Source organism: Caretta caretta, chromosome 23 (assembly GCF_965140235.1).
Source record: "Caretta caretta isolate rCarCar2 chromosome 23, rCarCar1.hap1, whole genome shotgun sequence".
Lineage (NCBI taxonomy): Eukaryota > Metazoa > Chordata > Testudines > Cheloniidae > Caretta > Caretta caretta.
The window spans coordinates 7,041,674-7,069,491 of record NC_134228.1 but is presented as its reverse complement, the minus strand read 5'-3'; the positions used below and the strand labels follow the sequence as shown (position 1 = coordinate 7,069,491).

Below are 27,818 nucleotides of genomic sequence, written 5' to 3'. Positions count from 1 at the left end.
CAATATCTTCATAAATGATCTGGAGGATGGTGTGGATTGCACTCTCAGCAAATTTGCGGATGATACTAAACTGGGAGGAGTGGTAGATACGCTGGAGGGGAGGGATAGGATACAGAAGGACCTAGACAAATTGGAGGATTGGGCCAAAAGAAATCTGATGAGGTTCAATAAGGATAAGTGCAGGGTCCTGCACTTAGGACGGAAGAACCCAATGCACAGCTACAGACTAGGGACCGAATGGCTAGGCAGCAGTTCTGCGGAAAAGGACCTAGGGGTGACAGTGGACGAGAAGCTGGATATGAGTCAGCAGTGTGCCCTTGTTGCCAAGAAGGCCAATGGCATTTTGGGATGTATAAGTAGGGGCATAGCGAGCAGATCGAGGGACGTGATCGTTCCCCTCTATTCGACATTGGTGAGGCCTCATCTGGAGTACTGTGTCCAGTTTTGGGCCCCACACTTCAAGAAGGATGTGGATAAATTGGAGAGAGTCCAGCGAAGGGCAACAAAAATGATTAGGGGTCTGGAACACATGAGTTATGAGGAGAGGCTGAGGGAGCTGGGATTGTTTAGCCTGCAGAAGAGAAGAATGAGGGGGGATTTGATAGCTGCTTTCAACTACCTGAAAGGGGGTTCCAAAGAGGATGGCTCTAGACTGTTCTCAATGGTAGCAGATGACAGAACGAGGAGTAATGGTCTCAAGCTGCAGTGGGGGAGGTTTAGATTGGATATTAGGAAAAACTTTTTCACTAAGAGGGTGGTGAAACACTGGAATGCGTTACCTAGGGAGGTGGTAGAATCTCCTTCCTTAGAGGTTTTTAAGGTCAGGCTTGACAAAGCCCTGGCTGGGATGATTTAACTGGGAATTGGTCCTGCTTCGAGCAGGGGGTTGGACTAGATGACCTTCTGGGGTCCCTTCCAACCCTTATATTCTATGATTCTATGATTCTATGAATAGGGAAGTGGGGACCATAAACACAAAACAATAAAGAAATGAGAATTTCACAACCACAACTATAAGTGATTGCTTGCCAGACAGGATGCTGTCAAACTAAGTTTTCTTTAACCATCTTAAGATCTGTTTCTTTACCTGGTGATAGTGGGAGCCATTAGGACGGGGATTCCTTCTTAACAGCCTGATATTACATTGTTTTAATGCAATTTAGATGGAATGTGAGGGTGTGACTTCCTGCTTCTCAGCTAATGGCTGCTGCTCTTGTAAACTGGCTGGAGACAAAGGCCTTACAATATGGCTACAGGAAAAGGCCTTATCCTTCCAAGTTTTCTATTGATTTTCTTATGTGATACCTTTTAGATCAGGTTATGACATTAAGTTGGGGTACACTGGTCAGGCTAGTTGAAACTCACTAGCCAATAGCAGTGAGCCCAATGCCCTCTTGCATTAGGATCCTGCTAGGGTCACAAGAGGACGCCATTTTGTTCGTGCATTGAGGGGCCGGACAGAATCGTCCTGTGGGCATGACCAGTCCTGGAGCGTGCAATGCATGCCTTGCATACGACAGCATCCCTGTTGTAGTTGAGGGCTCCGACACAGCTGGGGCCACTGACAGGTTTGAGTGAGAGGCAGCGTGCAGAACCCAAAAGCACATCCCCGCCCCTCTCCAAAGGCTGCCTGTAGCTGTTGTGGCTCCCAACGTGGCAGAGAGCTTGCTGCGCTCCAGCAACACTCGCAGCCAGCACTGAAACGCCTTCCTGGAGATAATCCCTTCCTGTAGAAAATATCTGCCCTTCCTACCATGGGCCCGTTCCCCTGGGAGCCAGAGGCTGCATTTGAAAGGGAGATACGGCCCATTGCATCAGCCAAGGATAAACCCATCCCCATGTTTGGACAGTGGCTTTATCTCCTCTAAACCCATTAATTAAAGGATCCAGGTTTGGTCTCCCTCTTCCAACCTCCCTGTCTTTTTCCATTCTCCCTCCCCCCATTTGAAAGGACAAGGGTTACTGCATCAAATCCTCTCTGGTATAACGGCTGTGAATCACCAGAGGTGAACGTGGCCCAGTGTCCCCTGGGGCATAGCTTTGCTCCCCCATATCAATGTAATTCTATCTCTTGAAATGATTCCCGATCGAATCTGCCGGCTGCTCCCTGTTGGACCTTGTAGCTCTTGGGCCAAGGCAATCATAGAATCATAGAATATAAGGGTTGGAAGGGACCCCAGAAGGTCATCTAGTCCAACCCCCTGCTCGAAGCAGGACCAATTCCCAGTTAAATCATCCCAGCCAGGGCTTTGTCAAGCCTGACCTTAAAAACCTCTAAGGAAGGAGATTCTACCACCTCCCTAGGTAACGCATTCCAGTGTTTCACCACCCTCTTAGTGAAAAAGTTTTTCCTAATATCCAATCTAAACCTCCCCCACTGCAGCTTGAGACCATTACTCCTCGTTCTGTCATCTGCTACCATTGAGAACAGTCTAGAGCCATCCTCTTTGGAACCCCCTTTCAGGTAGTTGAAAGCAGCTATCAAATCCCCCTCATTCTTCTCTTCTGCAGGCTAAACAATCCCAGCTCCCTCAGCCTCTCCTCATAACTCATGTGTTCCAGACCCCTAATCATTTTTGTTGCCCTTCGCTGGACTCTCTCCAATTTATCCACATCCTTCTTGAAGTGTGGGGCCCAAAACTGGACACAGTACTCCAGATGAGGCCTCACCAATGTCGAATAGAGGGGAACGATCACGTCCCTCGATCTGCTCGCTATGCCCCTACTTATGCATCCCAAAATGCCATTGGCCTTCTTGGCAACAAGGGCACACTGCTGACTCATATCCAGCTTCTCGTCCACTGTCACCCCTAGGTCCTTTTCCGCAGAACTGCTGCCTAGCCATTCGGTCCCTAGTCTGTAGCTGTGCATTGGGTTCTTCCGTCCTAAGTGCAGGACCCTGCACTTATCCTTATTGAACCTCATCAGATTTCTTTTGGCCCAATCCTCCAATTTGTCTAGGTCCTTCTGTATCCTATCCCTCCCCTCCAGCGTATCTACCACTCCTCCCAGTTTAGTATCATCCGCAAATTTGCTGAGAGTGCAATCCACACCATCCTCCAGATCATTTATGAAGATATTGAACAAAACTGGCCCCAGGACCGACCCTTGGGGCACTCCACTTGATACCGGCTGCCAACTAGACATGGAGCCATTGATAACTACCCGTTGAGCCCGACAATCTAGCCAGCTTTCTACCCACCTTGTAGTGCATTCATCCAGCCCATACTTCCTTAACTTGCTGACAAGAATACTGTGGGAGACCGTGTCAAAAGCTTTGCTAAAGTCAAGAAACATTGACTTTATGTCCGCTCCCATGTGCTGTTGGGGTTTCTGCTGCCCTGAGATACAAACGTCCTGCCTCATAATGGTCAGAAATAAGAGTCTGGCCGGAGCTGCTGCTGCTGCTGCTGCAAGGGTGCAGCTGAATAAAGAACATTATTGAACAAATCGAAAGGCGGTGTCTCTTTACTTAAATCACGGCACTTTGGGAACAGGAGTTGGAGCCCTGCAGGACCTGCTTCCCCTGTGTGCATGAACCACAAGGCCTGAACTGGTCACAGAGGCCAAAACCTCTTTCCTGGCCTCTGCTGCATGTCCTGCGCATGGGAATAGGGGATCCACCAAGCAACAGCACACCCCACATTGGGATAAGGGGGACGGCCCGTGGTTGTAGGGCCACGCCAACACAGGCCCTGGGAAGAGTCCTGGCCCGTGCTGCCTACTGGGGGCTGGCCTGCAGCTTCATGGAGCACAGGGTCTGGGACGGGGGTAGGAGAGTTGGGTGCATGGGGGGAAGTTGGGGTGTATAGGAGAGTTGGGGGGGGTGCAGGGCAGTGGAACTGGCAGAGGTGTAGAAGGGAGAGTGTGTGTGGTCTTGGGGCTGTTGGGGGAAGGGTCATTTTGGGATGCTGGGGAGGAGGGGTGCTGGGGGTCTCTGGGGTGCTGTGGGAGAAGGGCAATGTGGGGGAGGGGTGTTGGGGTCTCCAGGGTGCTGTGGGGGAGGGGCAATGTGGGGGAGGGGTGTTGGGGTCTCCGGGTGCTGTGGGGGAGGGGCAATGTGGGGGAGGGGTGTTGGGGTCTCTGGGGTGCTGTGGGGGAGGGGCAATGTGGGGGAGGGGTGTTGGGGTCTCTGGGTGCTGTGGGGGAGGGGCAATGTGGGGGAGGGGTGTTGGGGTCTCCAGGGTGCTGTGGGGGAGGGGCAATGTGGGGGAGGGGTGTTGGGGTCTCTGGGGTGCTGTGGGGGAGGGGCAATGTGGGGGAGGGGTGTTGGGGTCTCTGGGTGCTGTGGGGGAGGGGCAATGTGGGGGAGGGGTGTTGGGGTCTCCAGGGTGCTGTGGGGGAGGGGCAATGTGGGGGAGGGGTGTTGGGGTCTCTGGGGTGCTGTGGGGGAGGGGCAATGGAAGGGGAGGGACTTGGCGGAGGTCTCGGATGCTCGGGGGAGGGGCAGGGGGTTCATGGTCCCACCGAAACCCCCGGAGCCTGACAGACCCACTCCGCTGCCGGGAGGGCGTCGGCCCCTTTACGAGCCGGCGCAGAGGCCGGGCTAAGCCCCGCCCCGGCTGAGCCTGACGGGCAGCGGGTCGCTCCAATCGGGAGCTGGGAGCCGAGCAACGCGTGGCCGTTGGGGCCGACGCGCCCCCCCCCCCGCCCCCCAGCATGGAGCCGGCCGCCCGCGCGGGCCCTCGCGCAGGTGAGAGAGCGGCCGGGGCTGCGGCGCGCGGCAGTGTGACGTCGCGCCCAGCGATGGAGTGACGTGGGCAGGGGCAGGCCCAGGGAGGGTAGAGACAGGTAGCGGCCCAGGGGCAGGTGGGGACAGGAATAGGGACAGGGACAGGGCCAGGGGCGGGGGCAGGGCCAGGGGTTAGGGTTAGGGCCTGGCAGGGAGTCGGCCCAGGGGCAGGTGGCGATAGGGGCTGGCAGGGAGCGGGGGCAGGGGCAGGGGTTAGGGCCTGGCAGGGAGTAGGGGCAGGTGGCGATAGGGGCTGGCAGGGAGTCGGCCCAGGGGCAGGTGGCGATAGGGGCTGGCAGGGGCAGGGGTTAGGGCCTGGCAGGGAGTAGGGGCAGGTGGCGATAGGGGCTGGCAGGGAGTCGGCCCAGGGGCAGGTGGCGATAGGGGCTGGCAGGGAGCGGGGGCAGGGGTTAGGGCCTGGCAGGGAGTAGGGGCAGGTGGCGATAGGGGCTGGCAGGGAGTCGGCCCAGGGGCAGGTGGCGATAGGGGCTGGCAGGGAGCGGGGGCAGGGGCAGGGGTTAGGGCCTGGCAGGGAGTAGGGGCAGGTGGCGATAGGGGCTGGCAGGGAGTCGGCCCAGGGGCAGGTGGCGATAGGGGCTGGCAGGGAGCGGGGGCAGGGGTTAGGGCCTGGCAGGGAGTAGGGGCAGGTGGCGATAGGGGCTGGCAGGGAGTTGGCCCAGGGGCAGGTGGCGATAGGGGCTGGCAGGGAGCGGGGGCAGGGGCAGGGGTTAGGGCCTGGCAGGGAGTAGGGGCAGGTGGCGATAGGGGCTGGCAGGGAGTCGGCCCAGGGGCAGGTGGCGATAGGGGCTGGCAGGGGCGGGGGCAGGTGGGGATAGGGGCTGGCAGGGAGCGGGGGCAGGGACAGGTGGGGTTGGGGCAGGCAGGGGCATGTGGGGATTGGGTATAGGCGCTGGCAGGGGCCCAGGAGTAGGAGCAGGTGGGGATAGGGGCAGGCAGGAGATGGGGTTGGGGTAGGGACATGTGGGGATAAAGGCTGGCAGGGGCTCTGGGGTAGGAGCAGGTATGGATAGGGGCAGGTGGTGGCATGTGGGGATAGGGACTGGCAGGGGGGTGGGAGTAGGGGCAGGGGCATGTGGGGATAGGGTACAGGGGCTAGTAGGGGCTATGGGATAGGAGTCGGTGGAGATAGGCGCAGGCAGGGCCCAGGAATAGGGACAGGTGGGGATAGTGGCAGGCAGGGGTTGGGGTAGGGGCATGTGGGGATAGGGTATAGGGGCTGGCAGGGGCTCTGGGGTAGGAGCAGGTGGGGATAGGAGCAGGCAGGAGATGGGGTTAGGGGTAGGGACATGTAGGAATTAGGGCTGGCAGGGGCTCAGGGGTAGGAGCAATAGGGGTGGGTAGGGGCAGGCAGGAGATGGGGTTGGGGCAGATGGTGGCATGTGGGGATAGGGGTTAGTAGGGGCTCAAGGGTAGGAGCAGGTGCAGATAGGGACTGGCAGAGAGTCGGGGCAGGGGGGTGGGATTAGGGAAAGGTAAGGGCATGTGGGGTTAGGGTATAGGGGCTGGTAGGGACTATAGGGTAGGAGCAGGTGGGGATAGTGGCAGGCAGGGGGTGGGGTTAGGGGCAGGTAGGGGCACGTGGGGATAGGGGTTGGCAGGGGCTCCAGGGTAGGAGCAGGTGGGGATAGGGCCAGGCAGGGGCAGAGGCAGAAGGGATAGGGGCTGGAAAGGGCCCGGCCGAGGGGTAGGCGGGCAGGGCCCAGGGGGACACTGGCGGTCTCTGTGGTGGCTGTGCAGTGACCGAGGGGCGGCACAGGGCTCCCTGCCAAGGACCCCAGGGATGGTGCTGCTCCCTGGGCTGAGTCTGCTCCCCTTGGAACACCAGCTCAGCACCGGTCTGAGTGTGGAGCCCCCCCAATGCAAGCTCGGAATCTCTTGGACAGCAGCATCTGTAGGGGTTGCACATGCACTGTGCACTTGTGAGATCATAAAGGGTAAAGTGGCTACAATCGTTCCTCAGTTTTCTCTTCCCATCTGTGGCAGCGAGAAAGCTGTTGAGTTCGCCTCCTACCCTGTAACAGTTTTTCTCTGAGCTCTCTTTGGATCAAGACCTATCCTGTATTTTGTCTTATGTTAACAATTTTGAATTTCTGATAATTTTAAAAACAAAACAAAAAATCCATTTTTGTTTTGTGCCCTGTCCACATGTAATGGCAGACTTGCAGGCTTTGGGCTACAAGGCCTGTCCATCCTGTGATGGATTCATCCTGTTAGCTGTCAGCCACAGCTGGTCTTTTTTGCCTCAGGGAAATACATATACCTGGCCGGTGCTCAGTGTGAACACGAAAATCCCATGATACCTGCCTCAAGTTTTACCTGCTGGAGAAATCCATGTGGATCATCTCCATTCCAGAAGAGAGAGGATCTTCCTCTAGATTGGACCAGGCTCCCATGAAGTCATCCTCTGATAGTGCCCATACTTGCTGGCGCACCACTCCTATAACCACTGTGGACAAGAAGTTGATACCAGAGAGAGACTCCGCACTAGTGACGTCTGCGTTTGTAACCCTGGTTTCAAATCCGGCACCAAGAGACGAAGGAAGTCGGAGTACAGAGGCAGACATGGATCCAGGAACCACTCAGTGTCCTTCCATAAGGAGAGGTGGAGACAAGGATCAGCCCTCCAGGGACAAGACTACTAAGCTCTCTACAATTGCAAAGGCTAGTGAACCTCTCTCAGTCATAAGCTTGGCTCTGGAGAAACATGTCCCAGTACCCGATCTTAACACCATCCATAGGACTGGTACTGACATCAGCAACACAGTTGTGAATGGAACCTGCGGACTCCTTATTAGAGGAACCAGTACTGACAATGTCCTAGGTACCACTGCCTCAGTTGGCACCAATGCATGCTCCCATCACAGCACTGAAATCGCTGTACAAGTTGGCACCAATCATTGAGGACATTTCTTCATCATCCCTATCTCCAGGGCACTCATGCTTGCTGATCTCATAGAGAACCCTTCCCTCTGAAAACCAGGGAAGGCTCTATAGAATGGTCTAGAGGCTTGTCCCTCCAACCCCTCTATGGGTGGCACTAGACTGGCCAACCACAAGCAAGCTAACCATATCGATATAACATACCACCATGGACATGCTGGGGACTCCCATGCCATGCCTCCGGGAGCGGTTCTTCCCAACCTAGAAAGAGGAGGTTAAGGTCTGCCTGTGCACCCATAGTCAGGTTGCTATCATCTTTCTTGGGAGAACAGAAGCAGGGAGTTGAGGTGAGTGCATCTGAATGGGGGCACCCTCTCTTCGTGTCCAGATGAAGCTGTCATCTCTGCCAACATCAGCTCTGGACAGCTTCAGGGCTTTCCAGGAGCTGCTTTCCAGAATTGCAGAGACCCTGGATATAGAAACCTCTTTAGAGGTTTGACAACCTGTGCTCAGCTATACCAAGCAGAGTCACCCTTCCGATTAACAAGAGTATCCTAATAGTCACAAAGTCACTGCGGCAAACGCCTACCACCGTACCCCGCCCACAGCCAAACAAGCAGAAAGGCACTGTGTGGTGCCACAAGAGGGTTTTGAACAGTACTTTATGCACCCAGTGCAGTGACCCAGGCCTCAGCTAGTCTATGCCTACTGTGAGGTGAGCAGAGGCAAACCAACACACTGGAGGGTTACCTTAAATTTTAAACTGTCCAACTGAAAAATCCCAGAAATTTGGCAGGAACAGTAATAGAATATAAATAATAGAATATAATATAAATAATGTAAAGTAGCATCAAATACTTGCTCAGGAAAATAATAAACTTTAAATTACCATCACAATAAGTTTTTTTTTTTACAACACGCTGTGTCACCCCAAGAGGGAATTGACGACTCCTCTCCCTGGCTGCAAAGTCCAGCTTCACCCCAGCTGTCCCATCTTTTCCTCTCTCTGGCTTTTGATGCTCCATTACTTCAATGCTACAATGACAGCAGCTCTTTCCAACAGATGCACCCGCGAACAACAGCTCCTCAGCTGGAGGGCCATACAGCTTCCCAGGCACCCAAACTGTATTCCTCTGTCAGCGTCTCAATGGTTACCTCACTGGCCATACGCTCTGTGCCCCTTGTGGCCAGGCTACTTGTACACTGCCTTTCATGGTCCAACGTCCTCTCCCCAGCTTCCTCAGCAAATCCCCTGTTTGCCTCAGTGCAGTTTCTTTTTACCTCCTTCTTCTTGAACTGCCTTCCCATTGCCAATTCTGCGGCAGATTCCAAGCCCCTTCTCCAGCTTGAGCAGCCCTCTTGTCGACTGTCTCTTCCCCCCAGGACAGCACTCTATGCTGCTTCGTGACATATGCAGGCCCTAACATTGCCCTGTTGGTCAAAACTGCAGCAGGTGCTAGTGCCAAGGCCAGGATTATTACATCCAGCACTAGGCTCATTGGTAGTATCTGCTGTTTGTGAAAAATCAAAACAAACAAAAAGTAGCCCCCAAGATGAGGATCCAAAACAGCTGGACCTTTTTGGGAGGAAGGTGCATAGCTCTGCCTCACTCCAACTTCATATTTCAAACTGCCACTCCACACTTGGTACGAGGCAACAGGTTTGAAACGAGAGTTGAATGCCACATTCACACCAGTGGAGAGTTGACCCTTCCTTTGGATGTCACTTTTCCCCATTCCATTGAATATGGGCCGTCATAGCAACAGACGGATGGATGCCAGACATAGTTGCCTGTGGCCACTCTGTCCAATTCCAACCTCTGCCCCTTTCTCATAAGAATACTGGGGGTGGGGGGGGGAACCCAACGTTGCCTCCTGCTTTGTCTAGAAGCCATAGATGAAGTACCTCGGGAGTACAGGGGAAGAAGCTGCTATTCCTTGTATTTTCTTATCCTGAAGAAGAAAGGGGAGGTCTGTGTCCTATCCTAGACCAGAGAAGATTGGGGATGGTAACACTTGCCTTCCTTGGCCCATCCCTTCAGGCTCAAGATTGGTTTGTGGCTCTATTACAGTGTGGTCTTGGTCCATGACTAGGGCATCTAGGTGCTACCATAAAACAAATTATAATAATACTTACAAAGACACCATAATAGAGGCTCAACTTAAATGTATGCCTAAAATTAAAAAAACACAGTAAAAGAACTAAAAAAGAGCCACCATGGCTTAACAACCATGTAAAAGAAGCAGTGAGAGATAAAAAGGCATCTTTTAAAAAATGGAAGTCAAATCCTAGTGAGGTAAATAGAAAGGAGCATAAACACTGCCAAATTAAATGTAAAAAATGTAATAAGAAAAGCCAAAAAGGAGTTTGAAGAACAGCTAGCCAAAAACTCAAAAGGTAATAACAAAATGTTTTTTAAGTACATCAGAAGCAGGAAGCCTGCTAAACAACCAGTGGGGCCCCTGGACGATGGAGATACAAAAGGAGCACTTAGACGATAAAGTCATAGCAGAGAAACTAAATTAATTCTTTGTTTCAGTCTTCATGGCTGAGGATGTTAGGGAGATTCCCAAACCTGAGCCGTCTTTTGTAGGTGACAAACCTGAGGAATTGTCACAGATTGACATGTCAGTAGAGGAGGTTTTGGAATTAACTGAGAAACTTAACAGTAACAAGTCACCGGGACCAGATGGCATTCACCCAGGAGTTCTGAAAGAACTCAAATGTGAAATTGCGGAACTATTAACTATGGTTTGTAACCTGTCCTTTAAATCAGCTACTGTACCCAGTGACTGGAAGATAACTAATGTAACGCCAGTATTTAAGAAGGGCTCAAGAGGTGATCCTGGCAATTAGTGACCGGTCAGTCTAACGTCAGTACTGGGCAAATCAGTTGAGACAATAGTAAAGAATAAAATTGTCAGACACATAGAAGAACATAAATTGTTGTGCAAAAGTCAACATGGCTTCTGTAAAGGGAGATCGTGTCTTACTAATTTATTAAAGTTCTTTGTGGGGGTCAACAAATGTGGACAAGGGGGATCCAGTGGACATAGTGTACTTAGATTTCCAGAACGCCTTTGACAAGGTCCCTCACCAAAGGCTCTTATGTAAATTAAGTTGTCATGGGATAAGAGGGAAGATCCTTTCATGGATTGAGAACTTGTTAAAAGACAGGGAACAAAGGGTAGGAATAAATGGTAAATTTTCAGAATGGGGAAGGGTAACTAGTGGTGTTCCCCAAGGTTCAGGCCTAGGACCAATCCTATTCAACTTATTCATAAATGATCTGGAGAAAGGGGTAAACAGTGAGGTGGCAAAGTTTGCAGATGATACTAAACTGCTCAAGATAGTTAAGACCAAAGCAGACTGTGAAGAACTTCAAAAAGATCTCACAAAACTCAGTGATTGGGCAACAAAATGGCAAATGAAATTTAATGTGGATAAATGTAAAGTAATGCACAATGGAAAAAATAACCCCAACTATATATACAATATGATGGGGGCTAATTTAGCTACAACTAATCAGGAGAAAGATCTTGGAGTCATGGTGGATAGTTCTTTGAAGACGTCCACGCAGTGTGCAGCAGCAGTCAAAAAAGCAAAGGGGATGTTAGGAATAATTAAAAAAGGGATAGAGAATAAGACAGAGAATATCTTATTGCCCTTATATAAATCCATGGTGCGCCCACATCTTGAATACTGCATGCAGGTGTGGTCTCCTCATCTCAAAAAAGATATACTGGCATTAGAAAAGGTTCAGAAAAAGGCAACTAAAATGATTAGGGGTCCCATATGAGGAGAGATTAAAGAGGCTAGGACTTTTCGGCTTGGCAAAGAGGAGACTAAGGGGGAATATGATAGAGGTCTATAAAATCATGAGTGGTGGGGAGAAAGTGAATAAGGAAAAGTTATTTACTTGTTCCCATAATATAAGAACTAGGGGCCACCAAATGAAATTAATGGGTAGCAGGTTTAAAACAAATAAAAGGAAGTTCTTCTTCACTCAGTGCACAGTCACCCTGTGGAACTCCTTGCCTGAGGAGGTTGTGAAGGCTAGGACTATAGCAGGGTTTAAAAGAGAACTGGATAAATTCATGGAGGCTAAGTCCATTAATGGCTATTAGCCAGGATGGGTAAGGAATGGTGTCTCTAGCCTCTGTTTGTCAGAGGGTGCAGATGGATGGCAGGAGAGAGATCACTTGATCATTACCTGTTAGGTTCACTCCCTCTGGGGCACCTGGCATTGGCCACTGTCCATAGACAGGATACTGGGCTGCATGGACCTTTGGTCTGGCCTTTCTTATGTTCTTATGCTACCATCCACCTGGATCACAGGAAGTACCTAGGGAGCTCAGTCATTACATGTGAAAGGGGCCAATTTTATGGCTTTGCCGAAGTGGCAGGTAGATGTTAAAGCTGAAACCTAACAAATTAGATTTGCCAATTTGATAAATATTATAGCCAATATTTTAATGGAATCTAATAATGATAACCCCTTTTCATTGAGTCTGGGGTTTACTAATTTTAACATTGGATTTTTCTCAGGTCTGTATTTACCTTGTACAGTACTTTTCAAGTCAGGACATTTAGTTATTCTTAACCAATCAACAAGTTCATTAATTCATCAACAACCACATAGATATGCAATCAGTAGTTTTATAGATTAAGTTCAGATATCAGAGGTTCTAGGCATGTACTGAATAAAACAGACTCTCCTGCAAATATTTTATATAAACAGCATTGAGGCCATGCAGTTATAGTAGAGAACAACACAAATCACTAAGATTTCTTATTACATTTATTTATCAGCAATCAGTTCTTTAGTATCTCTAATATGTTTATCACACTTTAAGTAGTTCTCCAAGGAGTAAGGATGCACTTAGGGCACGCTTATGGTGAGGTCCTTGCTATTTCTAGTGTTTGGTTTGGACTAGTATAAAACATTAAAAGCAATTACTTAAAGTTAAAGGGCCAATTTACTCGGTCTTACAAAGAAGAAACATGTATAGCATTACTTAATTAAAATCCAACATATGGTTCTTTAGGGTCTTACTTGAAAGAGAACATATGGCAGCCTGCATATATGTGATGCTGCTTGGCAGACTTCACTTGAGGCCATTGCAGGCCTGGCTGAGATCTGCCTATTTTACTGAACACTGCATGAGCAAAGGGTGTTCCCCCACCTGTCCTGTCAGCTTTCCCCAAATAATTCCTAGAGGAGCTCTTTTAGAACAACATCCAATCTTGATTATAAAATTGCCAGTGATGGAGAATCCACCATGATCTTTTGGTGAATTGTTCCAGTGGTTAATTATCCTCACTGTTAAAAAAAAAAATAAAAAAAATTATACCTTATTTCCAGTCTGAATTTGTCTGGCTTCAACTTCCAGCCCTTGAATTGTGTTATAGATAGGGCCCTACCAAATTCACAGCCATGAAAAACGTGTCACGGACCGTGAAATCTGGTCTTTCGTGCAGGGCTGTGGAGCAGAGCCCGGAGCTGGAGCGCAGAGCAGCTCCGGAGCAGTGGAGCTGCAGGTTTTTGCCTGGAGCTGGAGTGGAGCCGGAGCACAGCTCCAAAGCTTTTGTATGCTTTTACCCTATTCTATACAGATTTCATGGGGAAGACCAGTGTTTCTCAGACTGGGGTTCCTGACCCAAAAATGGGGTTGTGGGGGGTTGCAAGGTTATTTGGGGGGGGGGGAGGTCATGGTATTGCTACCCTTACTTCTGCCAGCAGCAGTGCAGACGTACGGGTGGGCAATACCATATCATGTGACCCTTACTTCTGTGCTGCTGTCTGCAGAGCTGGGTGGCCGGGGAGTGGCGGCTGCTGACGAAGGGCCCAGCTCTGAATGCAGCGGCGCAGAAGGGTGGCAATACCACACCAGGCCATCCTTACTCCCGGCCAGCAGCCGCTGCTCTCCGGCTGCCCCGCTCTGAAGGCAGCACCGCCGCCAGCAGCAGCGCAGAAGTGAGGGTAGCAGTACCGCAGCCCCCCTGCAATAACCTTGCGATGCCCCTTGACTCCTTTTTGGGTCAGGGCCCCCTGTAATTACACCACCATGAAATTTCAGATTTAAATATCTGAAATAATGAAATTTATGATTTTTTAAATCCTATGACTGTGAAATTGACCAAAATGGACATGAATTTGGTAGGGCCCTAGTTATAGAATCAGGATTAGAAGAGACCGCAAGGGTCATCAAGTCTAACTCCCTGCCAAGATGCAGGATTTCTGATGTCTAAACCATCCTATCCAGCCTCTTTTTGAAAACCTCCAGTGAAGGAGCTTCCACGACTTTCCTAGGCAGTCAGTTCTGTTGTCCTACTGTTCCTACAGTTAGGAAGTTTTGCAGCTGGAGCCGTGAAATTGACAAGAATGACAGCCAACAACCCATGTAAGTAACGCAGTGTCTACACCGACACTGCATCGCCCTAACTACGCTGATAGAACCCCTACGGCTCTCGTGGAAGTGAAGTTATGAAGTCAGTGGAGTAGGGCACTTGCATCAGCAGGAGCAGGCTGTAGTGTGGGCACTGATATAATTAGGTCAATGTAAACTGCCTTACGTCAGCCTAACTCCATAGTGTAGACCCAGTCTAAGTCTTAAACTGCTGTGCTGTAGTTTGAACCCATTGACTCGTCCTGCCCTCTAGCAAGAGAGAATAATTTTTCTGCATCTTTTTTATTGCAGCCTTTCAGATACTTGAAGGCTGCTATCATGTCCCCTCTTAATCTCCTCTTTTCCAGACTAAACATACCCAGTTCCTTCAGCCTTTGCTCATATGCCTTGAATTTCATCCCTTTGATCATCTTTGTCGCTCGCTTCTGGAGCCTTTCCAATTTCTCTGCATCCTTTCTATGCATTGGTGACCAAAACTGGATACAGTACTTCAGCCGAGGCCTAACCAGCACCTAGTAGAAAGATTATATCACCTCCCGTGACTTGCATGCTATGCCTCTGTTAATGCAATCCAAAATTGCATTTGCTTTTTTTGCAACAGCACAGCTCCACCACAACTCCTAGATTCTTCTCAGCAGTGCTGCTGCCAAGCCAGTTATCCCCTATTCTGTATTTGTGCATTTGGTTTTTCTTCCCTAAGCGTAGCACCTTACAATTGTCTTTGTTGAATTTCACTGTGTTGTCTATAGCCCAGTTTGCCAATTTATCAAGATCCCTTTGAATTTTAGCTCTATTCTCCAAAGTGTTTGCAGCTCCCCTTAGCTTTGTGTCATCTGCAGATTTGATGAGTATGCTCTTTAGCTCTACATCCAGGTCATTAATAAACATGTTAAACAACATCAGACCCAGAACAGATTCCTGTGGAACCCCACTTGAGACCTCCTTCCAGTCTGATATCACTCCTTTATAGTTACTCTTTGTTTGTGATTGTTTAACCAATTATGTATCCACTTAATGGTAGTTCCACCGAGCCCGCATTTCTCCAGTTTACTTATCAGAATGTCATGTGGGATTGTGTCAAAAGCGTTGCTAAAGTCCATTAATAATATATCCACTGCATTCCCCCTGTCCTCCAAACCAGTTACACTGTCAAAGAAGGAAATTAAGCTGGTTTGGCATGATTTGTTCTTAGTAAATCCATGCTGGCTGCTAGTCATCACCCCTTCATCCTCCAGGTATTTGCCAATGGAATGTTTTAACATTGCTCTAGTAGATCCCAGGTATTGTGGTCAGGCTGACTGGTCTGTAGTTCCCTGGCTCCTCCTTTCCCCCCTTTTTAAAGATGGGCACCACTTTAGCCCTTCTTCTGTTTTCAGGACCTCTGCTGTCATCCATGAGTTTACAAATATTATTGCCAGTGGCTCCGAGATTTCTTCAGCTCTTTCCTTCAGCACCCTCAGGTGAATAGCCTCAGGCCCTGCTGCCTTGAGTTCATTCAGATGAGTCAGAAGATCTCTGCCGTGTTCTTATCCCAATCTGCATCCCTTTCCCTTTATTGTCTGTGATAACTTCACTAGTCATCCGTTCACATTATTTTTTGTGTGACGACTGAAGAAAAGTAGGCATTGAGCAGCTCTGCCTTCCTATCGTCTTCCATTACCAGCTCACCTTCTCCATTGAGGAGTGGGCCCACACCATCCCTGATCTTTCTTTTCATCTGACATATTTGTAGAATCCCTTCTTGTTGTCTCTAACATTCCTTGCCAGCTGTAACTCATTCTTTGCCTTGGCTTTCCTGATTTTGTCCTTATATGCTCATGCTATTCCCATATATGCTTCCTTGGTGACATGCCCCTCCCTTTCCTGTAAGCATCCGTTTTGGATTTTAGATCGCTAAAAAGCTCCTTGTCCAGCCACATTTGTCTCCTGTGGCTCTTCTTATCTTTCCTTTGCATTGGAATAGCTTGCTGTTGAGCCTTCAGTTTTACATCTTTTAGGAACTGCCAGCCCCCGTTTGACTCCTTTTCTTCCTAATTGATCTTTCCTATTTCTCTCAGTTAGTTGAAATCTGCCTTTCTGAAGTCCAGTATCCTTGTTTTGCTGTTTTCATGTCTTCCTTTCCTTAGGATCTTGAATTCTATCAGATCATGGTCACTTCCTCCCAAGTTCCCAACCACCTTCGTGTTCACAACTAATTCATCAATGTTGGTCAAAACCAGATCCAAAATGGATGACTCCCTAGTTGTTTCCTCAACTTTCTGAATGAGAAAGTTATCCCCTTTCTTTCTCTGCTAGATTGAAGAGCCCATTATCAAATACTCATTCCCTGCTAGTTCTCTCGTACTTTTGTTCCAGGGACTCAGTGGTTTTTACTGCTCAATATGAGATCAACATAGATTAGTTATGTTGCTGTCATATTATCACATAATATAATTGAAATATTCTTGTTTATTTTAATTTTATTTTTTTCAATTGTTACGGGCAACTCCTACTTATTACTGCCTGAAATGTTGTATCTTTTTTAAATCAAAAGGCTTCCTGTTTGTGTTATAATGAAATAGTTTTATACTTAGACACAAATCCAACACAATTGCAATAGATCTTCTACAAAGTATGCCTTGTAAGGTATCAATGGGAATGTTATAGTCTGCTAAATATTATTACCCTGCTTATATGAGTGTATTATCATTGTATATGAAGTTATGAATCTTTGCTGTGTGTTTGTGTCTCAAACATGTTGTGTTCTTGGGTAACACCCGCAAGGCAGATTTACATCAAGACCAGCCATCCATGGTTCATGGGCCATCAAGGAGAATCAGCTCTTCCAATGGGCTCCTCCTGAAGATGTCTCAGAGAGGACATAGACAATGGAGGCCCAGTGTCTCAGCAGGGCACATAGGACGTGTGATCCATGACTCCATGTTGGAGAGAGTAACTTTCCATGCGCATGTGCTGAAGGTATAAATGGAGACTTTTTCCTGCTCCACGTCTCTGGACTATGGTTTCTAACAAGGCAGCTTTGAACAATGGGCTGAGAACCCCCAGTCTTTTGGGTGATCTAGAGAGACTTACTGCAAGCTAGCAGATTTAACATCACTGCTGTTATCCTGATCTACAAACTCTGAAATCAACTGTAATGTATATGATGCATTTGAATCTTTTAATAACTCTCTTCTTTTATTATATGAATAAATGTTTAGTTTTTAATTTACTAAAGGATTGGCTATCAGCGTGGTTTTTGGGTAAGATCTGAAATATATTGTGACCGGGGGTGAGTGTCTGGTTTTTTGGAACTGGAAGAATCTAATACATGTGATTTCTGGTTTTAATCATCATTTATCACAGAAGTCTGGTTTATCTGGTAGTGCATGAGGGCTAGAGGGCCTGAAGGGGACTGTCTGTGGCTCCATAATAACTAGTACAGTATTTGGAAGCACACATTTTTTACGGCCTTGGTGACATCTTATGATAGAGTATCCACCAGTCTGGGCTCTGTGCCCTGGATTCCAGCAGTCTGACCTGAGATAGGCACTCTTAGCTGTGTCCCATGCCAGGCAGCATGACGATGGGTTTGTGTCAAAGAGTAAAACTATTGAATTACAACACAAAGAGGAGACATGTTGATTATGCACTACTTCTGTAGGGGAAATAATGTAAACATTAAAAAAAATGAAATTTCCCCAAACAAATTTTCAGAAACGAAAAAAAAATTGTATTGAAATTCTTTCCCTTGGGACGTTGAGTTGAAATTGACATGCTTTAGCATAAATAAAATTGTTGAAATAACTTTTTCTGGCAAAAAACTGACAAATGTTGAGCCAGCTCTTGTCTTCTGTGCCGTACGAGCGAACAGTCCTGACTAATAAACAGATGTGTCACTCCGGCCCTGTAACGTTGTGTGTCTTACAATGCTTTGCTGAAGTAGCCCCTACCTGGGCCGCTCTCAAACAGCCTTCCAGATTGCAAGCCACACCCCTGGTTCTCACCAGCTTTGGTTATACTGTAGGGTGACCCCAACACACCCCCAGTCTTAAATTTCCCCCCAGAAATATATGTCCTGTACTGCCCTGCCTTCTCCTGGACAATACAAATTATATTAAGTCTGCTATTTCTTTAATAGAAATAATATGCGCATAACTTGCCACCCCAAATGCAGGCTCCCAGACACTTCAGTTTAAACACACTGGATTAGATACAATGATAAAGCAAGTTTATTAACTACAAAGAATATAAATAATGAGGCATAAAAGTCAGAAATGGTTATAAGAAAAATAAAGATAAAACGTTTACTAATATCTAATTTAATGAACTATCAAATTCAAGCAGTTTCTCACCATAGGCTGTCAGCAAGCTTACTGACCAAATTCTGCAGGTTAGAACCCCTCCCCCAGATTCCAACAAAGGCTTCCTTTGTTGTTACAGGTGCATTGAATGTGATGGGAAGGGAGAGAGAAAGGGGGGTGCCTTGGGGTATTTGTCCCTCCCTTTTATAGTTGCAGTCCCTCTTTTGGGAGTCATTTCTAGCTGGGCACCAGGAGCAGTGTTCCCTCAAAGCTGCGCAGCCGCCCAAGAATCAATCAAGTGCCGCACACTGATTAGCAGAGCCGCGCACATCCGGCACGTGTGTTCAGGTGCCCCTCCCCCCGCTGCTCTGCAGCTGCGCTGCTCCTGCCCTCTGCCTTGGAGCCATCTGATCCACCAGCTGATTCCAGGACCCTGCTGCTGGCTGTGCAGAGCGGGGGGGAGGGAGGCGCTGACGTCAGGGTTTTCCCCTCCCCTCACTTCCCTCTGCCTGTGTACCCCATCTCTGCACAGCGGGGGAGGAGGGACAGGGCTCAGGAGCAGGACGGAGCTGCTGTGGTCTGAACGAGGCTTCTGGTGAGTGCCTCTGTGCTTAAAGACAGTGCATGGTCTCTCATATACTTCCCCAGCAGCCAGCACACACACACTGTCTCTGTCACACACACACAGTCTCTGTGTCTATGTCTCTCTCTCTCTCACACACACTGTCTCTGTCTCACACTCACACTTTCTGTCTGACACACTCACACAGTCTCTCACACACACACAGACACTGTCTGTCACACTCACTCTCACGCATACACACACTCACTCACACACACACACTGTCTCTTTCACACTCACCTCCCAACACATACTTGTGTTGTTGTTACTTCTTGGTACTTCCTTCAATGCACATATATTCTGTGTAATTTTATTCTTTCAAGGTGCTGATGTTTTAGTTTTTCGATTGGTCATAATTTTATTTCTCTCTAATGCTTAAATGTAATTCTTTTGAGTAGTGAATTCTAAAATGTCTACCTTGTCTTGGCTGCAGTAATTTTCCCTATTAATAACTTTTTCGAAAATATATATTATATCTAGGTTTTCTGTTTCTACTGGTGGCACACATCCGCACATTACCATTGGTGCACATAACCAAATTAATTCTGCACATGGATGGAAAAAATTAGAGGGAATATTGACCAGGAGCGAAAGAATCTATGTGGAAGGATGTTCCCTGCTGCATTTTTTCTCCTATTTGAGCTTTCTTTGTTTCCCTTCCTGCATGATGACTCTATTTACTGCTTAAATGCAAATTAAGCAGAGCACATGTTCCTGTGTTTGAGACAGACCTGTTTCACAACCTCAGTTTGGGCAGGGCTGTGGGTTTGGAACATGTGTTGTTAACACCACACAGTGGAATCTAGTAACTTCACATACAAATATTGCCACACACTTTTTATCAAGGTGATACTGACCAGCAAATTACAAGTTTTCAGATGATACCCTACCAGGCATACTTTGTACCAAGTTTATTACAATAGTATGTAGGGTACAGGGGTACATTCTGTCACACCTTTACATTGGCTAGAAGCATCAGTGAACCTCATGCTCTCATGGCTTACCCTCCTCATGCAGCCTGTCACAAGGAGCAGATGAAGCCGAGACCTCATCTGAAGTTTATCCCCAATGTAGTCTCAAAATTTCATCTGAACTAGTCTGTTGGCTTATGTGTGTCCTCTCCCAAGCCCACTCTCTGGATACTTCAGGGGACTTATAGCACTATGCTGACAGAACAAAACCGTCCATCTCCTTGTCTCTTCATAGCCATCTCTGGTGCTTTGAGAGGGCAGGCTCTTTTGCCCCAGAGGCTAGCCGCATAGATCATGCAGTGCATCTTGATGTATTGCCAGATGGCTGATGGGCCTCTCCCTCAGGCCATTTAGGCCCACTCTGCTGCAGCACAATCCACATCATCTGCTTGTATCTGAAATCTTCAAAGCACTGTGCTCTTGACCTAGCTGCAGGTCAGATGCCAAGGACTGGAGAACAATGCTACAATTTCAGTTCAGCTAGATCAGCTGCCTTCCAGATGGAACATTGCTTGCCAGCCTCTTACAGCAGGATCCACACTGATGTGTATTTGAAGCAGTGAGAACGGTCACTTACCCTATGGTAACTGATTCTCTGGGATGTTATCAGTGTGGATCACATGATCTACTCTCCATCCCTGCTTGTTTGGAGCCCTCCACCTACAGGATTCTGAATTAGGGAACTAAGGGATGGTTGCTGCCTTTCCATACTTTATGGAGCTCTCAGATTGGAGCGCAAGGAAGTGCATGGTGCATGGATGGCCCTGATGGACACGGCTGTTCAAGTCTCTTCTCCTGCACACCTGCAGTAGAACCCACATTGACAACAGCATCTCAAAGATCCACAGTTACGGTAAGGTAAGGAATGGTCCTTTGCATGGAGGGGGCCATTAGAGAATATGTTTTTTTAAAGCGTTCAAATGAGGACGCAGAGAGTAGGAGCCTCTATCCAGGCCCCTTCCTAGTGTTGTTTTCTGTCTTTGTACTATCCCCTCCCTGTACTCTCTTTCATCCAAGGAAGGATTGAGAGATTCACTGCTTTGGTTTAAACTCTTATGATTAGTGATTTATTGGTTACAAACCTTTCCCAAATGTGTGTGTCTCCAAAGCCCAGGGAATGACTTGTGTCTGGATTCTGTTTTTCTTGCAGATAAGAATGGGATGGGGGCTGACAATGAGGAGGCCGGGATAGCTCAGAACGCTCCTAAGACAGTGGATTCTCTCATGGCATTAACAGAAAGGTTCAGAGAGTGTGATTCCCAGGGTCCTGGCAAAGAGGATTCCTCTGGGAGTCCGAGCGGGACACAGTGGCAGCAGCAGGGGGACACTGTAGGGAAGAGACAGAGTAAATCTGACTGGGGCCAGCCAAAGAGCCAACCAAGAGAGAAGCCCCATCAGTGTCCTCAGTGTGGGAAAAGATTTGGACACAGTTCACACCTTATTACCCACTGGAGAGTCCATACAGGAGAGACGCCCCATCAATGTGCTGAATGTGGGAAGAGGTTCAAGCACCGGTCCTCCCTCAATACACACCAGAGAGTGCACACAGGAGAGCGGCCCCACCATTGTCTTGAGTGTGGGAAGAGCTTCCGGCACAGCTCCCACCTGATCACGCACCGGAGAGTCCACACAGGAGAGAAGCCCCATCAATGTGCTGAGTGTGGAAGGAGATTCCGACACAGCTCTTCCCTTAACACGCACCGGAGAGTGCACATGGGAGAGAAACCCCATCAGTGTGCTGAGTGCGGGAGGCGATTCCGGCAGAGCTCGCACCTGATCACCCACCAGCGGGTCCACACTGGAGAGAGACCCTACCAGTGCGCTGAATGTGGGAAAACCTTTGCTGGCCACTCCGCGTTTGCCACCCACCAGTGGATCCACACTGGAGAGAAGTCCCACACGTGCGCCGAGTGTGGGAAGAGGTTCCGGCACAGCTCCTCCCTCCATGCCCATCGCAGAGTGCACACTGGAGAGAAACCCCATCAATGCACTGAGTGCGGGAGGCGATTCCGGCAGAACTCACACCTGATCGCGCACCGGAGGGTCCACGTAGGAGAGAGCCCCTTCCGCTGCCCTGGGTGTGGGAAAAGGTTCAGCCACGGCACAGACCTCATTCGACACTGCAGGAAGGTGAGTCCCCAAGCTGCCAGGGCAGGGGCGGGATACAGGGACACGCTGTGACGTTACCCAGGGTACAATCTGGACTGATGAACAGCTGTGTCATTTCAGTGCTCCAACCTGGGGAGCCTTTTACACTCTTTGACAGCTAGCACTCCTGGTCCGCTCACACAGAGCCTGCAGCATGTAAGTTACTCCCACTTATAGTGTCTGAGTGCTGCAGCTAGCCACTTTTGATTTACACTGCAGAGCAACACCAGCAAACTCCCAGACCTGGACCGTCCCCAGAAATGTATGCCTTGGACTCCCCAGCCCACTCCTGCACAATACAAGCTCATACAAAGCCCTCATTTTATTAATAGAAAATGATAGGCACAAATCCTGTTATCCCAAATGGAGTTTCCCCAGCACCTCAGTTCAAACACACTGTTTTAGATAAAACAATGAACAAGTTTATTAACTGCAAAAAGATTTTAAGTGAATATAAGTCATGAGGCATGAAGGTCAGAATTGGTTACAAGAAAATAAAAGCTTATGCTCAAATACATTTGTTAGTCTCTAAGGTGCCACAAGTACTCCTTTTCTTTTAAGAAAATAAAAGTAAAACACAACTAATGCCTAATTAAACAAGTGAATTTAAAGCAGTCTCTTTCACCACGTTACAGCGGTCTTACTCACTGAATTTCTTCCCGTCAGGGTCCCTCCTCCAGTCCAAAGCTGTTTCCTTTGTTCTTCAGATGTTGTGGATGCCATGGGTAGAGAGAAAGGGAGGAATAATTTGGGACATCCACTCTCCCTTCTTATAGTTCTTTTTCTTCTTTGAGAATCATCTCCAGCTGAGGTTCAGAACAGAAAGTCTGTGTGGATGGAACCCCTAGCTGTTTCTTTATCAAGAGGTAGATTTTCCCCCCACACCCTCTTTCGTGCCAAAGAATGGTGACTTTACCAGGTGATGGTCTATATGATTTTTTTGACACCTGGCTGAAGCGTTGGCTAGCCTTTTCTCTCTGGGGAACTGGTTTGTGACTGCTCCGCAGACTTCAAACATGTCTTAGTAACATCTTATAACTTTATATGCACACACATTTTACTAGGACAATAATTATCAGCAAATTATGAGTTTTCAAATGATATCTCACAAGGCATACTTTGTACAAAATTTATCGTAGCCCTGTAAAAGGGGTGAACGTAGTGGTACGGACTGTCACACGCTGTCCTCCCCCAAGTGGTACAACCTGTTCCTGAGCCTTAGGGCTTGTCTACACATAAATGTTAATCCATAATACAGTAGGGTGTGAATGTAAATGGATTAACTATCTCAGATTAACTTGACGTGTGGATACGCTTATTCTGGGATAAATGTGCTTTATTCCAAATTAGCTTAATCCAAAAGTGAATTAAACTAATTTGGAATAAGGCATGCTTATTCTGGAATAAGAGCCGGAATAGTCTAAGCCCTTAGAAAGGCAGCTTTCTCTCTTGTAATAGAACGGTTTCTCTGCCTGTCTTGTCCACTTACTGTAATAAAGTTTTAAAACGAAACCCGGGTTTGGACAGGGCCAGAATCATCCTGTCTCAGGGCATGAACTACCCGCTAACTACTGGGGGAGAGGAGAAATTTCCCTGGGGGCAGGGCTCCCATATCTGCCTTCTGCAGGGTTTGGGGCACCTTCTTCCAGGCTGTCATCAGAGACTGGATACCAGGCACCAGGCTAGAAGGAGCCCCAGGTGCCTTGAATCCAAGGCCAGAGCCACACAGGCATCACTGCCTCTTGCCTTTTTCCTCTCAACAGAAAGCAAAGCTGCACAGAACACGCAGTGCAAGCCCCTGCTGCTCCGTGCGTGGATGAGCAGTGGGACAGGCCCGGGAGAGGCAGGCACTGAGGAGGAGGCGTTTGTTGTTCCAGGTGCCACTGACGTTTGCGGATGTAGCTGTGCATTTCACAGCGGCAGAGTGGGCCCTTCTGGGTGAGAGGCAGCGGGAGCTCTACCGAGACACGATGATGGAGAACTATGGGAACGTGGCCTCTCTGGGTAAGGGATTTGCTTCTCCACATGTATTAGAGTCCAGGCCTTGCCTCAGGGTTTCTCGTCATCCCTTAGCATTCCTAGGGCTCAGCTTCTGTAGTTCCCAGAATCTGTGTGAGAAGCTGTCATCCTCCACTCCCAGAGTCACACCAGCAGGAGATGGGACAGACCAGCTTTCCTAGGTTCATAGCGTTTAAGCACAGATGGGTTCATTAGATCATCCAGTCTGACTTTCTGCATGTCACAGGCCCTGACATGTCACCCCAATACCCCTATTTTGAACCCTGTGACTTCAGTTAAATTAAAGCCCTTGAGACACTCCACCATTGTGAATCACAGGCAGAGAACAGGAGAGATCCAGGCATCACTAGCACCTGAGGCCCCTGCAATGGCAGGGAATTGGTTAGTGGTGATCCGAGCAGGCGACCCTCGTCCTATGCTGCAGTGAAAGGTGAAAACCCCCTGTGGTCGCTGCCAATCTGACCAAGGGGAAGATTCCTTCCCAACCCCAAATCCAGCATCAGTATGACCCCAGACATGTGAGTGAGGGACCAGCCGGGCATCTAGAGAGAGGATTCTCTGCACCATGTCAAACCACCAGCCCACCCCAACCAAGATCCTGTCTCTAGCTATGGCCAGAACGCTGATGCTTCAGAGAAAGATGGAAAAATTCCCTAGATTACAGTTGAACATCAGTGGGGGGAAAATCCTTCCTGACCCCTTCAGCTGCCTGTCTGAAGCCACGCATCTTGAGGGTGGATTATAGTCATTAGATCTCCAGTACGTGTCCCCAGAGCACAGCACTGTGCTTGGAAGAGGAGGCTTCTGGGTGTCTTGCCTACTGCCCGTATTGAGAAAGTCTCTAGCTGTGTTTTCGGGTGGGGTGGGGAGCTAGGGGATAAACACTTGCTCTGTGCCAGAATCATAAAGCCTCTCGGGGGAGAGTGGGGATACCCTGGCCCTCAAACAGGGGCCAGTCACAAAGAAAAGTGCCTTGTAGCCTGGGACCGGGATTTCTCAACATCCCGGTGGGCAGTGGCTGCCATGGAAACCCAAGGAGAATGTTTCGGGTTGCAGTGTAAAGCTGTGAGTTGGAGGGGAAGCGCTCACTCTGGGTTGGATGGATGGATGGATGGTTGGATAGGGGAATTCTGGTTAATTCCTGCAGAAAACGGCCCTTAGCACCTGGGGCCTGTTTAACTCTGAGATCCTCTTTTCTCCGGTCTCACTTGCCTCTGGTTTCAGCCTCCAGTCTAGCGATGGGGCGACCCTGAACTCCTGGCCTGTGTCTCTTTACACCGACTGAATGAGTCTCTCTGCTACAGGGAGGCAGTATACACACTGCAGTGCTAATCGCTTTGGGTTAACCCCGTTGTGTTTGGTTGCCATGCAGCCAGGTTGGCTCTCGATTCCAAGGGCCTCCCAGAGATGATGCGTGGGGAGGGGACATGGGGAGGTCAAGTGCCCCCCCAGATTGGCCTGCCGTGAGCGAGGAGGGAGAGGGGCTCTACCTTCACTCCCTGATCTTTTCCCCCTGTACCTTTGGCTGAATTGGCTGTGCTCCCTGGCAGCCGGGCAGGGAGCAGGACAGAGCCACATCTTCCTGAGACAGCCTGGCTGGGAGGCAGGGCGGCCCACTCCCTGCCTGGGCTTGGCTGCGGTGCAGGGGGGAGCCCCTCACCGCAGGTAACATGGGGCAGGGAGAACATGGCAGCCCCGGACTCTGCCAGGGGGTTGTCACTCGACAGGAGAGACACGTGTGACGGTCACATGTCCTCCCCTTTAGCTTGTGCCCCCTCAGTCATAACTTGCCCCGAGAGGGGGAGGGATTGGATTTAGCCCTCTGAGTTGGAGATAGAGGGTCCATTGGCATTTAGCAGAGGCCCTGGTGTCTTAACAGGGGCACATCAACTCCCCTCGCAGACACTTCGCCTCCGCAGAAGGCTTCTGTGATGTTTCCCCAGCTGTGCGGATCCCGCCTCCTTGTGAGCACGGGAAGGCTGGCTGGGGTTAAAATAATGGAACAATAAATGCTGAGACGTTTGGCTTGCTGGGACCTTACCTTTGGACTTTCCCATGAGCAGGGATTCCCGTTCACAAGCCTGACATCATCTCCTGCCTGGAGCGGGGGGAGGAGCCCTTTGTCCCAGCTACCCAGGGCCTTGAGGAACCAGAGATCCTGAGAGGCATCTACACAGGTGAGGGATGGGATAAAGCACCTCCGAACCCATGGACGAGTGAAATGAAATGTTGGGACCCTGGCAAAGCAGCGTGAGCGCCCCCAGCTCTGCCTCCTCCGGTGAGCTCTGCGGAGGCAGGTCTTGGGCGGAGATGTGCAGTGTTTGTCGTGGCTCTGAGCAGCCTCTTTCTGCCTGGGGGGATTTGCCCCCCGAGTACCAGAGAGTTCTGGAGCTGTACTACAAAATGTAAACATAGAGTCCTGAGGCCAGAAGGGACCATTAGCCCCATCCAGTCTGGTGTCCTCAATCACCCAGGCCAGAGAACCTCCCTTGGAGAATCCTGCATCCAGCCCCTGGCGAGTGACTGAGCCAGAAAGGATCCTAGGGATCCAAAGAGAGAGACCCCTGCAGCCCCCCTGCTCTGTCGCCTTCCCTTCACTATTCCCTTTCCTAGCTGTCCTCGCGCATCTCCTCCCCTCGGCAGATGGATGTTGTGCATTCAGCTCTGGGGTTCCTGCCCTGGGAGTAGTGGTTATCGGTGACACACCTGTGTGCGGTTCCTATTCACAAGGTTCCCTGTCTCCCACTCTCAGGGGACGGCTCATACCCAGATGGCCTCTTTATCCCAGATAATGACAGGATTGTGTCTCCGACTCGAGAGTCCTCACCTGGGAATCCCGACTGGGGAGCGAGCGAAGCAGTGGGCACCCTTTGGAGCTGCACAGAGACAAACCCGCTCCATGCACTGACTGTGGGGGGTGTCACAGCTCGTGTTGCATCAGAGACACCCCGCCGGATAGAAACCAGCGGGGCTGCGTCCCCTGGGCCCAGGGGGCCCCGTCCCACCAGACACATTCTGCATCACACACCATTCGAGGCTTGTGGGGTCAGCCGTGAGTTGTGGTCTCAGGGGAAGGGAGCACATTCCTGGGGTGATTAATTGCTTGGGAATCACGTAATGGGGGTGCATTAGGGTAGAAACCAGAGGGGAAGGATTCCTGGCTGTATCACTGGCCTGCTGGGTGACCTTGGGCAAGTCACTGTCCTGCTCTCTGCCTCCATTTCCCTATCAGTAAAATGGGGATAATGTTACTGACCTTTGTCAAACACTTTGGCATCTAGTGAAAAAAAAACACTAGACAAGAGCTGGGTTTTATTATTTTATTTTATTTTATTATTAAGGAGCATCTTGGGCTTATTGATCATTGCTTAGGTGCCAGTGATCATGACTTGATTACATTTGTCATGTGCAAACAGAACAATGTCCAAACCAGTATAATTATATCTACACTTGTACTTTAAAAGGGCCAGTTTCACAAAGCTGAAAAAAGTGACGAGTCAAATGAGCTGGGAGAAAGCATTTAATCAGAAAATTGTGAATGCTGTTTTGGAGTTGTATAAGAACATTGTACTAGATGCCTAAAAAACCCAAATTCCCCAAGAAAGAAATAAAGGCTATTCATGTGGAAAAAAACCAACAACCTGGCTTAGAGACGTGAAAGCAGCTATAAAAAAATACAATATGTAACATCTGGGGGAAAATGTAGAAAATTGCTAAGGGAAGCGAAAGGAC

General features: G+C 49.1%; 1 protein-coding gene across 2 annotated transcripts; it reads left to right on the top strand.

Moving 5' to 3' along the window:
• The first annotated feature begins 4,648 nt into the window (after positions 1-4,648).
• Positions 4,649-27,726, top strand: LOC125629085 (uncharacterized). Of its 2 annotated transcripts, none has more exons than XM_048834359.2 (5): positions 4,649-4,693; positions 21,070-22,049; positions 23,945-24,071; positions 26,150-26,263; positions 26,839-27,726. In XM_048834359.2, exons 1-5 carry the CDS (start codon positions 4,660-4,662, stop codon positions 27,183-27,185), a joined length of 1,602 nt encoding a protein of 533 aa, XP_048690316.1. In that variant the 5' UTR covers positions 4,649-4,659; the 3' UTR covers positions 27,186-27,726. The 2 variants fall into 2 exon arrangements, with proteins under 2 accessions (XP_048690316.1, XP_074978457.1); XM_075122356.1 differs by lacking the exon at positions 4,649-4,693 and adding an exon at positions 6,442-6,687.
• The last annotated feature ends 92 nt before the right edge of the window (positions 27,727-27,818 follow it).